Source organism: Rhipicephalus microplus, chromosome X, assembly GCF_043290135.1.
Source record: "Rhipicephalus microplus isolate Deutch F79 chromosome X, USDA_Rmic, whole genome shotgun sequence".
NCBI lineage: Eukaryota > Metazoa > Arthropoda > Arachnida > Ixodida > Ixodidae > Rhipicephalus > Rhipicephalus microplus.
In genome coordinates, this window is record NC_134710.1 from 371,832,576 (window position 1) to 371,847,408 (window position 14,833).

Genomic DNA, 14,833 nt, shown 5'->3' on the forward strand with positions numbered 1-14,833 from the left:
CCATAGGCATTGCTAAAATGTCAAAAAAACATTGCGCCATGTGTTTCCATCAATTGGACAATATTGACCACATTTGTCAATGCTAATAACGTGCACACAGGAATCATAAGACACCTGTCACTTGCGCAGCCAAGCGGCGGGATTGGAGGTCGAGCTCACCCATTCTTATCCTTCCGAAAAAAAAGTTCAATTTCGCATCTTTATATACGTCAACACATACGACTGCACGCACACACCTAAATAAAGTATGGTTACAATAGCCCCCCCCCCCCTAAAACGAATAAAAAAGACTTTTGCTCTGCCACAGACATCTGCAAGATGATTTAGACTACAACCAAAAGTTTTGCAGAAACCCGACGTTTCGAAACCGATTTAGTTCCTTCCTCAGGGGTGACTGCAGGACTACGTAGCAGCGGCATCTTCAAAGCACTCGCGGGGTGGATAATAACCCCCCTCTCTCTCTCTCGTTTTGCCGTGGAGACCAGTCCGTGTGTATACACTGGGGGAAGGGTTTCGAAAGAGCGGTTGATGTTATGGGCTGTCCTCTGTACGTGCCACGACTCGCGTAATAACCTTCTCCACCAGTTCGACTCGCTTTCAAGGATGGCCGTCGTTTCCAAATTTATTCGGTGATCCAATGTCTCAGCATGTTCAGCGATTGCCCTGCGCTCTTTGTAGAGCTTCCGCACATCGTTGGCGTGTTGCTTCAGTCGTTACTATAGGTTTTTCGTCTCGCCAATATACGAAGAGGGACACTCGGCGCAGAGAATTTTGTAAGCAACACCAGGGGTCCTGTTCATTGTTGGCCGGTCTTTCGGGCGGGGGAGGAGGAGGCCTAGCGTACACGAAGACACGTGTGCGATGCGAACCCCTTCCTTCTTGAAGAACTGCGCCAATATCTCGCTGGTTCCCTGAACGTATGGGACCGGTAGGCATTTCGAGGGGCTGCCAATTAGTGTTAATTGGGGTTTTCGTATCCTCTGTTACTCTGCGCAGCGGGTGGAGGCTCAAATGAAGTTTTTTGTGTATCCGTTTTTTCTGAGGTCCACGTAATTTCTTTCGCTCTGTGTCACTGGAGCATAAGTTCTTAGCTCTCTAAAGTAGCATGGTCACAACCGAGGCCTTGTAGTAGGTGGGGTGGGAAGAATGAAACTGAAGGTACTGAAGAGTGTGCGTTGGATTCCTCTGAACGGAGAACTCCAAGCTGTTGCGCTTTCTTGCCACCTGGACGTCGAGAAAGGGCAGGCAGTGGTAGTTTTCACACTCGGTCATAAATGGTATGGCTGGGTGCACAGAATTTAAGGGCTGTCTGAAGTTTTCAATTTCATGACGCAAAAGCAATCGTCCATGTAACGGAGAAAAAGCTTGGGTCATGGCGAGAAGGAGCTGAGTGCTTTTTCTTCTATGTACTCTATGGTCAGGTCTGCCATCGTGACGGAGATTGAAGCTCCTATCGGGGTTCCACTGTTCAGCCTGAAAATAGTTCCTTTGTATATGAGAAGTATGTACTGGACAGGCAGAACTCCAGTAGACAGCAGAGCTCGTCAATTGCCAAAGGAATCCTTTCACTCAGGCTTAATTGCGTTCCCCTCAAGAGCAGAACAGGCAGAGGAGACAGCTAAGGGCACGCCCCGCCGCGGTGGTCTAGTGGCTAAGGTACTCGGCTGCTGACCCGCAGGTCGCGGGTTCGATTTCCGGCTGCGGCGGCTGCATTTCCGTTGGAGGCGGAAATGTTGTAGGCCCGTGTACTCAGATTTGGGTGCACGTTAAAGAATCCCAGGTGGTCAAAATTTCCGGAGCCCTCTACTGCGGCGTCTCTCATAATCAAATGGTGGTTTTGGGACGTTAAACCTCACAAATCAATCGACAGCTAAGGGCACTGGCACATTGGTGAACAATGAAATGACGTCAAGTGAGACCAGGCTCTCGTCATCGTCGATGCTCACATCTAACGCTAACTGCATGAAGTGGAGTTGCGGAAATGAGTTGGTGTCTTCCGGGTAAGGGGGGCGAAGATTCGATGTAGAAATTTTGAAAGGGCTCGGCACGGGGAGAAAGTAAAGTCTACAATTGGTCAGAGGGGGATGTCAGGCTTGTGAATTTTCGGTAGTCCACGGAAACTCTGTGTGAATCCGTTACGACAAATTAGTCGCAGGTAAAAAGTTCTGAGACCCGGGTAATGCTTGAAAATTTCAGCAAGTAGCTGTTTAGCTGTGTCTGGGTTTGCTTCGTTGGGTCCTTTACTAGCTGCGTGTCTGTGTCCCCTTCTAAAAAAGCTGAAACTTTCTGATTGTAGTCCCCGCTGTCCAACATCAGCGTCGAATCACTCTTGTCGGCTTTTCCTCCACAGCCGTGACAAGTTTCGGTGGACGGGGCGTCATTGACATGTTATAACCGTGTCCCTTTGCCAGAACAGAGGTTTCCCGATCAGTGTGTGCACGAGATGAAAGATCGGTAAGAAACCTTGAATTCTGGATGCTTTGGGTGGAACACCAGCTCAACATGTAGGAGAGTTTCTTATCCTGAGTGGTCCGGTGTTTTTTTGCTGTCGATGCCACAACAAAGTCCGTGAACGCGACGACTCCAGACATCAACTCAGGGATGCAGTGCTCAAAGTGACGCTTGGCGAAGAAGAGTTCAAATTCTTTTTCCATAGAGAGGCATCAACTTCATGAAGGCGGGCGTTGATCAGTTGTTTTTCGGCTCTTGTGACAACCTGCAAGCCTTCCGGGGCTGAGACAGGTCGTTTTAGGCACAGGCTTTGAGGAACGAATTTCCTGTTTTTGCAGCTGCGGCTGAAGTCAAGATGAATCCTGAAGACTGAGATGCCTTCCTTAATGCGTAGGTAGCGCTTGACGAGCTGCATGGTATCATGTCTGAAGTCTTGGCTGATTGACTTGAATGTAAACGTCCGACAGAAGTCTGTCTGGTTGGGTATGAAACTAGGAGATGATTAGGCTCCAACTAAAGGTTTTGATGAAACCCGACGTTTCGAAATCGTCTTGGTTCCTTCCTCAGGGGTGACTGCAAAGCTACATAGCAGCAGCACCTTCAAAGCACTCGCAGGGCGGATAATTTACCCACTCTCTCTCTCTCTTGTTTTGCCGTGGAGAGCATTGTATCTGTATACACTGGGGGAAAGGTTCCAAGAGAGTTGTTGATGTTATTGGCTGTCCTCTGTGCCATGACTCAAGTAACAAAGTTCTCCTCCACTTCGGCTTGCTTTCAAGATTGACCGTCGCTTCGAAATTTATCTGGTGATCCAACGTCTCAGCATGTTCGGCGACTGCAATGCAGCAGTGGTCTACTGTGAGCATACCTAATAAAAAAAATATGCACTGCCGTAAAGCCCCACTTTAAAGTTAAACGAACATACCACTCTCACATTGGTTTATCATTCTTTTAAGTTTAAGAGCCTGTTATACCGGCTTATACGCTCCAAGTATAATAAACTTTTAAGTGACGTTTGTTACATGTTATCAATTGAATTCTATCGAAAGTGAACTCTGATAGTATTCAAAGCTTTTTTCCAATTTTTTTTATTGATTGATTGATTGATTGATTGATTGATATGTGTGGTTTAACCTCGCAAAACCATTTCTTTAAACCAAAAAGAATGACATTTCCAGGAAATTTATATCAATTAAGTTATATTGCATAGCTTTGTGTAGTCACAACAAATATGCTCATTTTTCTATAATATATTATATGTGGCACTCACTATTCGAGTTTGTTTTGAAGTTATTTGAACCAAATCACTATTCACTTCGAACTCACTTAGAGCCTAAAGTTTACTATTCGCACAAGCCTAGTTTTTACACGTTTCATTCCCAGAAAAAAATATGTCATGATCACCTGGTGACTAATATTTGACCACAGTGAATGTCTCGCCTGTTGATGTTAAAGTAGCACAGGACATTATTTTATTAACACATGCAGTCTCATTTTTGTTTTCTCTCTGAATGTTGGCCTTAGCAGCAAGAATATATGCTCTAAATTTTAGACATATGGTTGTGTTGCCCCTAGAAATCCTAAATCTAAGTTTTCTAGCTTCATACTTACTCCAAAACAATTTTTTCAGCTTTAAAACAGTTTCTTCTGCTACAAATTGGCCCCGAAAGTGCTTCAAGGTATCCTTTTTTTCATGCTCAGAATAGTGAACTTGCTAGACCACCCCTGATTATCCAGTCATTTGTCCGTTTGTGTACTTCATATGTGCAATCTTAAATGCTCGGTCTAGTAGCTAACTCATCTGGCGTAACTCTATAAATGGCTGCTCTAGTGAGAGAGCAATTTTTGGTGTTTTTGTATCTCGAGAGGGAAAGAACCAGCGAGAGCACAGTGCTTACTAGGATATGAGTTGTGTACTGATTTCAGTGAAGATAGCACTTGTACCAGCGGGTAGATTGCATCTTTATTATCAAGTTTCACAGTACCTTTCTAAGCATTGCAGCAAGAACCCTCCCTCCCCCCCTCCAATCGGCACTCCTTCCTTTAACCAACAGAGCCAGTTGGCAAATTTTATTTTTGATTGAACTTTAACCGTTTACAACCTGCACAAGCTTTTTATCGCACATGGAAAATCGACGCACTGGGCGGTGTGGTCAATTCTGACTTCATACAGAGCATCCCTGTGTCGGAAACGTTGGATGCAAAAATGTGCTCAAGTGTTCAAATAATTGCTAACATATTTAAAAAAAGAAGACAAGGCACACTGTATTTATTCTTACATAACTTCCAATTACATGAAAAATGTCAATGGCAGTGACTTTTTTGGTGTAATACTTAAAAAAAAAACAAGACATCATTACACAGGTGCATGTTATAAATTTTAAAATCTTACGTGGTCAAAGTATATTTTTATGAATGGTGCTTAACAACAGCAAAGGATAAATATTTTCTGACAAAAACTATTTCAACTCTAACCAAAGTAAGGCATGTGAAAACATGCAAAAACTTGAGGTTTGTTTGCGTGCAGTCTCTATAAATGTTCATATGCATTTTCACCTACATTCTCTATAAATTAATTGCGACATTTTAAATTAGAATTATTCCCCTTATTATAATCATTGACCCACATTAAAACATTATTCATAATCACATGTAAGAGAGATATTCATTAATATTATTAGGGCATCAACATACTTATTAAGCAACATGGGGGGACCGCATGACAGTAGAGCATCTTTCTCATCACTTCACTTCTAACCAGATTGGCTTCCTTGCCAGTGCGAAAATCCCACAACGATAAAATAATAATGATAATATATAAAGCATGCTGGGCAACGTGTTTCTCTAACTGAATATATAGCACGATATCTCTACGAGGAGGTCTCTCTGATGCAGATAATCACAAATGAAAAAAGCAAAAATATGGCTTATCAGTGTGAGAAATAATTTCTGGAAAAGCTGAAGCATACTGGTTAACAATGTTTTGAAAAATAAAATTATTGATCAAGTAAAATCAAAGTTTCACCACCCAATATCACCTCAGAAAGCATGTGTATAATTTCCAAAAAGTCAGAAACATTCAAAAACAAGTTCTGATAGCGAAAGCAATGCTTTACCAGCATTCAAAATGTCCATTTAAAGCAGGTATTTGCAGCAATTGCACTCTACAATGTTTGTAGGTCAAAGGGCACTGCTTTTAACAAGTGTGTCCTCCTCTTGCGGCACAGACCAAAAAAGAGGCATATGCTGTAACCCTTTTCTTTCACCTAGGCAGGGTCAGCGTATCTCGCTTCCTCCGTACGCATAATGGTGCACATTCTTAAGCACGGTTTCCTCCGATTTCATAGTGCACTTCATGTGAAATGACCTGAACTTATACTAAAAAATTGAAGGACACTGTGCTCGCAGTGCTTTATTTAGACTTAGCAGTTTGATTTTTATCTAATTATATGAGTAGGCTACACTGAAATGCATTTAGCAGTTGAACCATGTATCTGAACTATATTGCCACAGCTGTGCTGCCTAGCATGTAGCAACCAGTTGCAGTTGTTTCATACATGCATATGCAAGCATACCTAAATATTTGCTTTTACAATGTTACAAATGTGAAGTATTAAATATATTGTTGTGAGTCTTTTCATGATAGAATGTCACTGTTGGGAGTGAAAACTTTTCAGAAATTGTTGCCACTTTTGTCTGTCTCTTTTATAGGAGGCCTCAAATTTCTCATACCTGCTGTGGAGTCACTTTTCTTCCAAGTCATCGTCAATGGCCTTCTAGCCGTGGACACTTTTTTCTTTCTTAGGTACCTGAAAAACTAAGTTGCTCATGTGTCCATATTATCCAACTCCACTCTTGGCCGACATCCCGGTGTTTTTGTGCTGTGCAGTGGCCTCCTCTTAGCAATGAATGTGATAAGGAGTCTTGACAAGAAAAATGTGAAGAAGCAGACTTTGGGCATTTTCCTCTACAGGTACTTGAGGTGAGCACAACTTTGTCATGCCTAATCACATGAGCACTGCATGGTTTGTGTGTGTATAAACAGACAGCGGAAAACTGAAGCAGCCAAACTACAATGGGCTAATAATGTGCTTTCCACTTGCTAAACATAGTGGAAGCACAAACACTGACACTAGTACAAAGTACCATTCACAGTACATTCTTTTGAGTGTTTGGCCTAGCCACTTAGAATGGGGATTGTGGCCCTTGCAACTGGCGTGGTCTTGACTATAACGACCTCTGCAGCAGGTGGCATGGTTCGAATAGAAAAACACAAAATCAATGATGGCAATATTGCTCTAATTTCTGAAATTTTGAAGCATTTTAAATGAGAACCTCTATCTCAGTCGTAATTCCCATCCATAACACCTGAGTTCTGGTTCATTCCTAAACAAATCCGTTCGAGTCATTGGAGTGCATCATGAGGTTGGTAATGCCTAACTACTATCAGGACCCTTTCATTATAGAAAGTTTGCTTGGCCTGTAACGACTCAGCACAGCTACCTTCTCTTACATACTCGAATGCCATCTTCCTTATTGAAAGCAATATGATGCTACTATTATATCGACATGTAGCCATGTATTTTATGATTATGATATTGACATATACCTGTGCATTTATTCACAGGAAGTTATGCAATATACTTAATACAATCAAAGAAAACCTGGAAAATTGCAGCAGAGCTGATTTCCTGATGATTCATCAATGTTAATATGTTCATAAGCTTCCCTTGCCATCACCGCTCAATTTCTCCCCTTAGGTGCGACCAGCCGAATGCTCCTCTCTGCTTGTGAAAGTGGTAGTTCCCTTTCTACTCCCTGTGTCAGCTATGGCACTCGGCTATCAAAGATGCTGGTGTTTCTTCCAAAGCTCCCTTCAGCCACCGTGAGCTATCTGCTCGGGCAGTTTCATGTAGTTCTGATCAATGCTTTGTCATGCTTCATCATGAGATGCTCGCATGAACAGGCTGCTATCACTTTGTATTGTAGCAAAACAGCTATTTGGGCTAGTTGGTAAAGGTTCATTATGGAAGAAGTGGGGCACGGTACGTAACACGGACTGTGCGCATGTGTTGTGGTTCTCTCCTCTAGTCCGTGTTACATACTGCGCCCCACTTCTCCCATAATGAACCGCTATCACTTTAGCTAGATCAGAAGCCATTGACTGGGTGAGACATATGGGCACAAGGAATAAAATGACAAACACAAGAAAGAACCTAGTCACAAGAGTCTGATTTCAGTGTAGTGCACAGGGCACTTAAGGCTTGTGTACTATGTGCACTAAAGGCCTGCGTACAATACGATGTCACTGCATGTTAAAAAACACCAGATGGTTGAAAATTTTCAAAGCCCTCCACTTTTGCATAGCTCGTGATCATAATGTGGTTTTGGCACATCAACTACAACATATTATTATTATTATTATTATTATTATTATTATTATTATTATTATTATTATTATTATTATTATTATTATTATTATTATTATTATTATTATTATCATTATTATTATTATATTATTATTATTATTATTATTATTATTATTAAAGATGAAGATGAGCCTTATGCGGAACTGTTTATTAGCAACAAAGGGTTTCTCATATATATCTTTCCCTCATGAATGAGCATATAGAGATCACTTGATACTTGTACATCAGAGGTGCCTGCACATAAATTCAAACTAGGGGTCTATGCAAAGCAATAGACATCTAGACGACTCACTTAAAACCCAGCTCGTTTTGCTGGATTACTAATTTGGATTTATATGCAGCTACCTCTAGTGTAGACATGTTGCTTAAAGCCTGTATAAACATGCATGACAAAAAAATAAATACATGAGAAACTCATTCCTGTTAATAGTTATGAGTACTGCCTCCCTTTGCCCACTCTTCTTTTTTTAATTGTGAAATAGACTTAGGGTATATTTTGCATGGGCAAATATTTATGGTGTTTTTTTTTTTCTAAAAGAGCCAATTCTTGAAATTGAAGCTGGGCTAAACTGCAAGAGAGTGGAAAGCGAGCCTAAGTTTCTTTCACTTTTAACACTACTGTAATGAAAGATTTGGCTATTTTGAAGAGTTATGTGTACTCAAAAAGGTGATTACATGTGATAAACCAGCCTAATTCTGCAGCTGTTTTAATCAAAGTGAGCCAGATCTATTAAATTAGCACTGTCAAAACAACCAACATGGCTGCATACAACCTGTTTTCTCTGTGTCCTAGTTTTTTGCTATTGTGCATTTTTTCCACAGTTAGTTGCGCTACTCACAACTCAAGCAACATTAACATATATTTGCGAGTAGCACACATTCTTTACTCTTCGTTGGTTTCTGTGTTTTCACCATAGGCATGCACACAAGGGGGGCTGAAGGCTATAGTTACCTATAAAGACGGTAGGAAGGGGGTTGGGCACAAAGTAGGGGAGGCAGCACTACAATCAACTTTCACCCCTTTCAAGGGGAATCTTGCACATGCTTGTAGTTTTCTATGCTATGGCTTCATTGAATATAACATGCCAGCTAACTCAGCAGTCTGTTCTGAATTATATCGCTATATCATTCCTTCAAGAAGAAAAAATGGACATGGCCCAGCACGTACTGCATAGACAGGATAACTCTTGGTCATTAAGGGTAACTACCAAGATTCCCAAGAAGGCAAGTGGGAGAGAAGAGTCAGAAAGTTAGGGGGCAGATGAGATTAGGAAGCTTGTGGGTACAAAGCAGCAGCAGCAGCAAGCACAGGACCGAGTGGACTGGCAGAACATGGAAGAGGCCTTTATCCTGCAGTGGGCATAGACAGGCTGATTATAATGATGACATTGATGATCATCATTAAATCACTGTAATTTAAACTTTTTCACAAGCTCATTCAAGCCAAAATTATATTTTACAATCTCTGAGTGAAACCCAGATTTTCTTCTAAATACCTACAGTAGCGGGCGATATACTACATATATTTTAGCCGCAATAAAAACTTTGAGGTATTTTGGTACCGTGAGCACACTGGCAAAAACATTGTTGGCATAGGCCTAGCGATATTACCAGTATCAAAAAATGATTTTTTTCTCAGTTTGAGTGAAACTGCACTTTATGCATTAAAGAATACCACATGTTTATTATTATATGTGTGTCAATAGACGGGTGTTGTGTATGAAGTGAATCTGTACTTGTCTAATATGTATGCTTGCAGTTATATGTCTACACTAGTCATGCATGACTGACTAGTCCAACAATAAAGTTTTTAGAGGTACTAGATGGTTCATCATACGTGTACTCCATTAAATAGACATGGTGAGTTCAGCTCTCCATTGGAAGCAATGAGGAAGTACATGATTTTCATCTTGCTCTTGCTAGTATGGCAACTCAACCTTGTAAAAATGTTATTGTGAATGATTAAAACAAAATGACTTCAACTTCAGTATCAAATAAATAGCCAAATTTAAATGTGTATAGTATTTTATAAAGGTATACCCAGCACACTTATTTGCATGTCGTGATGTACTTATTTCTGCAACATACATTTAGGTATAATATGATTCACACAATTATCAGTAATGATTCTTTATGAATAGCCGTTCATACACATGATATATTACACAAATCTTCCAAGATTTAAGAAGTGGAGAGATTTCTAGGAAAATGTTTCCAAAAAAGACTGGAGTATGTTTTAAAGCGAACTCCTAAGATCTCCACTCAGGTAGCTTGAAATGGGCTTGGCAACTTCTTGATACAGAGTGCAGACTTTAAAACCTAATGGTAGTCTAGGAGAACAAAATCGCATTGATCACACAACGGCAGGATACAACTTTTGCAAAATATGGAGGATGAGTGGGATTACACCTTCGCAAGACTCGGTGCAATAGAGAGGTCAAAAAGTACAAAAGCGATCAGCAAGCTGATGTGCAGCACCATCAGCTGCTGTCATGGCCAGTCAGTCAACTTTTGCTTTCACGTGCGCTGCTCCATTTGGAAGCTAACTTGGGGGGGCTGTACCAAAGAATAGAGATCGAGCGACCATGTCCTAGTTTTCCGTGGTTGCATTTTTTGGCCGTACTTAAGGGCCTGAATGACTCCTAAAATCTACCCAACACTCACACACACACCCACACACAAAAAGATTAGTTAGGGGTCACGTGCATTCATTTCATTTAATCTCATAGATCATCATTGTTTAATCAATAGAAATCTTGATATTTTTAAAGTCAGGTGACATGATACTTGCCATTTTATTAAAATACCAGTAAATGTTGTGATATTTTGAACGTGGTCTATAAATTGGCATTTTCATTGCTGCTGCTTTAGCAGGCTTACATTGCACTGGTCCTATAACTTGTGTGATGCTCTGCAAAATACTACAATCGCGTTTGTAACAACATCTGATGCTTCATTTTGTCTTCATCAGCATAAAGAGTGCACGTAATGGTTCATACACCAACTCCACCTTTAATTTTTCTAGTTCATATGCATGTGCAAGATTTCCCCTCTAATGTCTACACTTATTGATTTCTTAACAGTGTGAATATGATCAGTACCTTTTGTAGATCTCTTGGAATACTAGTGCACATACTATTGGCAACCACAAGATTTACACTTTAGACATAATTTTTGATCATGACTAACTCGAAAGTTGACCCTTAAAAATGCTTGGCTGAAAAAATTTGGTGCAGACAGAGAAAAACAGCACAGGCAGTTACGCAAAAATGTAGGGGCTTATGGTTCAGTGGCTCATACCAACTACAGAGGGTTGATTATTGAAATATCTAAACTGGAAAATAAATCAACCACTACATTTTTTGGCTGTTACACACATTTTGTCAGACTGACCCCTGGCTGCATGATGCTGTTGTGCTTCTTCACTCTGGTGCCTCTGCTTGGTTCTGGTCCAATCTGGAAGGAGAAGATCTTGCCTGAAGTAGATGCCTGTCGCCGCAACTGGTGGGCTGTGCTGCTCAACGTGAACAACTTTGTCCACTCTGAGCGCATGGTGAGCATAAAAAGTTACCAATCATGTACTGAAGTATTGAAAGCAAATACACTGAAAGGTATGAAGGGTACAATACTTTCCACTGCAATGCACACTTCTTCGGGCTGTCTGAACAAGAGCTCCTATAGGTTGGAAAGAACACAATGTCACTCATGCCAAAGGAATCATCATCAGATGCGATGGCAAGGAAATACCTACCAAGCACATCATTTTAACATTTGCATCTAGTGTACTACCTACAGACATTGAAACAGTCGCATCAAACTTGCGGTCCGCCCTAGCATTACTAACACTAGATGGCGCGACAAGTGTCAGCGATATTCCAATGGCTTGCAAAGCTGCCAAGGTCAAGAAACTTGCGCAAGATGTGGAGACCAAGGACACCCCTCTGATATTTGTACAAACACTCTTCACTGCATCAACTGTGATGGTGATCATGCAGCATACTCATGTTTCTGTCGAAACTGGAAGAACGAAAAAGACATTATCACTCCGAAAGTAAAAGAAAACATTTCATTGAAGGAACCGTGTAACAGGTGCGCACCATTCTACACAACACCCTATGCTGGTCTGGTGCGCTGGGGGGCAACGTCGCAATTGCCCCAGCCTCTCCTTTGGCCTGCGCAGAGTGAGCTGTTGGCTGTAACACTTGAACTCTTGGCGGTAGCAACCCAGTCTGCTGGGCCAGCCCGCAAACAGGTACTAGCGACTCCAGGGTCATCAGGTACCAAGGCTTCATTTCGCTAGGTGAGGCCTGAAACTCGAACCATCAGCTCATGCGTGCAAGCATTTCAGCCCCAGGTGTACCATGGTACCCCTGTGACTGAAATATTAGCATATTTTTTTGTATCATGCCTAGAAAACCAAAAAGCTGATAATGGGGCCCAGTGAAGGCTCTGTTACTTGAGTTCCAACTTCTCGTCTAAACAGCCACTCACTTTTTTTGTACACACATCACTACTTTATTTTTGTCATGTTTCTACAAATTTACACAGGAACATTGGGGGGGGGGGGCTTTCTCAGGAACCTTGACGATGTCAAAGAACTTTTACACAAGCATTCACCAAATAAGGGCTACATGTACAAGAAACACACTTAAAATCTCAACACACCAACTTTCTTCATAGCTACATTGTTTTCAGAAGGACCATGATGATGCCACGGCATCATCTTGAGGGGTAGCCATTATTGGTAAACGAGGGATTGTATGCACACACTTACCACTTCGTTCATCGTTTAAAGCAGTGGCCATTCAAGTTGTTCTCTTTAATAAACTCGTCACCATTTGCTCTCTGTACATACGTGCTCACCACTAATTGCAATAACATTATTTGTAGTTTTTGATAGATTAACTTTCCCAATCCTATCTCGTTCTAGGGGACTTTAATGTGCATAGTATTCTATGGGGTCACTTTCGCTGCAACAAGCGAGGTCGCCTAATCGAGCAGTTGCTTTTCTCTTCTGGTGCGTGTTTCCTGAATTTAAAAGGGCCTACATATTACAGCCTCGCTAACAATACCTGCTACTTCATAGGCCTAAGCACGGTATCTCTATCGCTTCAACTCCTACTTCAATAGAAAACCATAAATAATCTTTACGGAAGAGACCATTTTCCTGTAGTTTTGAGTTAACCGACATAAGAACGTTCTTCACGGGTTCCTAAATGACTCACTGAAAAAGCTGATTGGGAACAGTTTTGAAAAGATACCTTGTTAACATGAACTGACAAGTGTGAGTTAAGCATAGAGGCTGCTGTGCACTGCTTCACATCTTTTTTTTAATTAACATTGCAATCAAATGTACTTCACAAACAAGTGGACTGTCTGGCGAACGATGCAAAGGCTGCTGTCACCTTGGTAAAATAATGAGAGTTGAAATGCGCAAAAAAAAAAACGAAGCATGGAAGTTGCATCGAGAATCACCGACGACTGAGAATTTCACAAATTTCAAGAGCATAAAGTTTCAAGGCAGAAAAACATACAGCAGGCGAAAAGAGAAAGTTGGCACAATTTTTTATCATGCATTACTTCCTATACACATGAGGGTAAGATCTGGAACAGGGTCAGAAGGGTAGAAGGAAAAGCATATTCACTCCCCCTAGTGGACACACAAAGCTACAGCTTAGAAGACCGGCAAACACTTAGGAACACACTATGAGCAGGTTTCTATCTCATTACACTACTCTCAAAAGTTCCAATGTTACAAGGCAAGACTGGAAAAACAGAACCAAGATACTGAATGTACAAAATATGAGGCACTTCCAACCAGCCTTTCTCTTTAGCTAAGCTACTGGCATCTCTAAACTGCTACAGCAATTCCATCCCAGGATCTAATCATGTGATCTATGAAATGTTGAAAAACCTCCTTTTCAAAACGCAAAGAATGTCGGAGATGGCAAAGTGCAAAAAAGGAGTAGTGATTGTGGGCTGCTGTCTCCTCAGCAACCGCCAAAAAGTGTGTGCAGCACTATCATCATCATGTACAGTTCAGCATTCGTTTGTCACCATAAAGGCATGATGTTGCTTGTCTCGCAGCTTCATCTTTCCGGCGGCGCCTCACATATCGAAGGCTGGCATTCCGCAAAATACACGGTGCCGACACCCCAGAGACAACGAGTGGCTCCCAACGATGCGGACAATGAGTGATGGCTACAAGGAGTTCCTACTAGGAACCACGGCATGAGCAACCTCATTCTAATCAGAACCTCACTCAGGAAAGCAACGAGCAGAACAGGCTACCTTACAGCCAAGTAAGCTGTGATATAAACGACATGGACTGCCTAGAAGCTAAACGTGCTGCTAGACGAATGCAGCTAATGAAGGTAAAGAATGAGGCGACAATGCTATTTGAAAGCGACAACAATGACCAGACCACATTCAGCAAAGTCATAGACAAGCTCATCGCAAGCCGTTTCAAGCTTCAAGATCAATAATAAAATCGAGGATGCGATTCCGGTCGATGAACTAGAAAATGAGTACCAGTCTGTGGAACATTACGATGATCAGGTGCTTGAGACTCTGACATGACTAGGGTGCCACCTTGAAAAGCTCAGCCTCAACAACGCACGGCAGACCTCTACGTCGACGTCAATTGATACGTTGCCGGCCCCAACCACAGCTATGTCTCAGAAAAATGGGCCTTGTCTCCCAACGCTGATGGTCAAGCCATTTAACGGGGATGTGTGTCAATGGACATCATTTTGGGAGCAGTTCAATGCAGCTAGCCGCACGAAGCCATCCTGAGCACGACGGACAAATTTCACTATCTTCGCAACTACCTGGTAGGTAAAGCTGCAGCTGCAGTTGCCCGGCTACCAACGACAGAAGCGTGCTATGAGAGTGCCATCCAACTGTTGAAACAAAGGTTCAGGGACAAGAGCAGGATTATACAGCAGCACTTG

At 41.7% G+C, this 14,833-nt stretch overlaps 1 protein-coding gene across 4 annotated transcripts in view; it reads left to right on the plus strand.

The window, feature by feature from the left end:
- Positions 1-14,833, plus strand: part of LOC119161079 (nose resistant to fluoxetine protein 6) — a 265,186-nt gene that overhangs the window by 191,583 nt on the left and 58,770 nt on the right. For all 4 annotated transcript variants that reach the window (XM_075879976.1, XM_037413410.2, XM_037413411.2 and 1 more), the window contains 3 exons: positions 6,163-6,256; positions 6,341-6,433; positions 11,268-11,433. In XM_075879976.1, the coding sequence (XP_075736091.1) occupies positions 6,163-6,256; positions 6,341-6,433; positions 11,268-11,433 (353 nt within the window). The remainder of the gene's footprint in view (positions 1-6,162; positions 6,257-6,340; positions 6,434-11,267; positions 11,434-14,833) is intronic.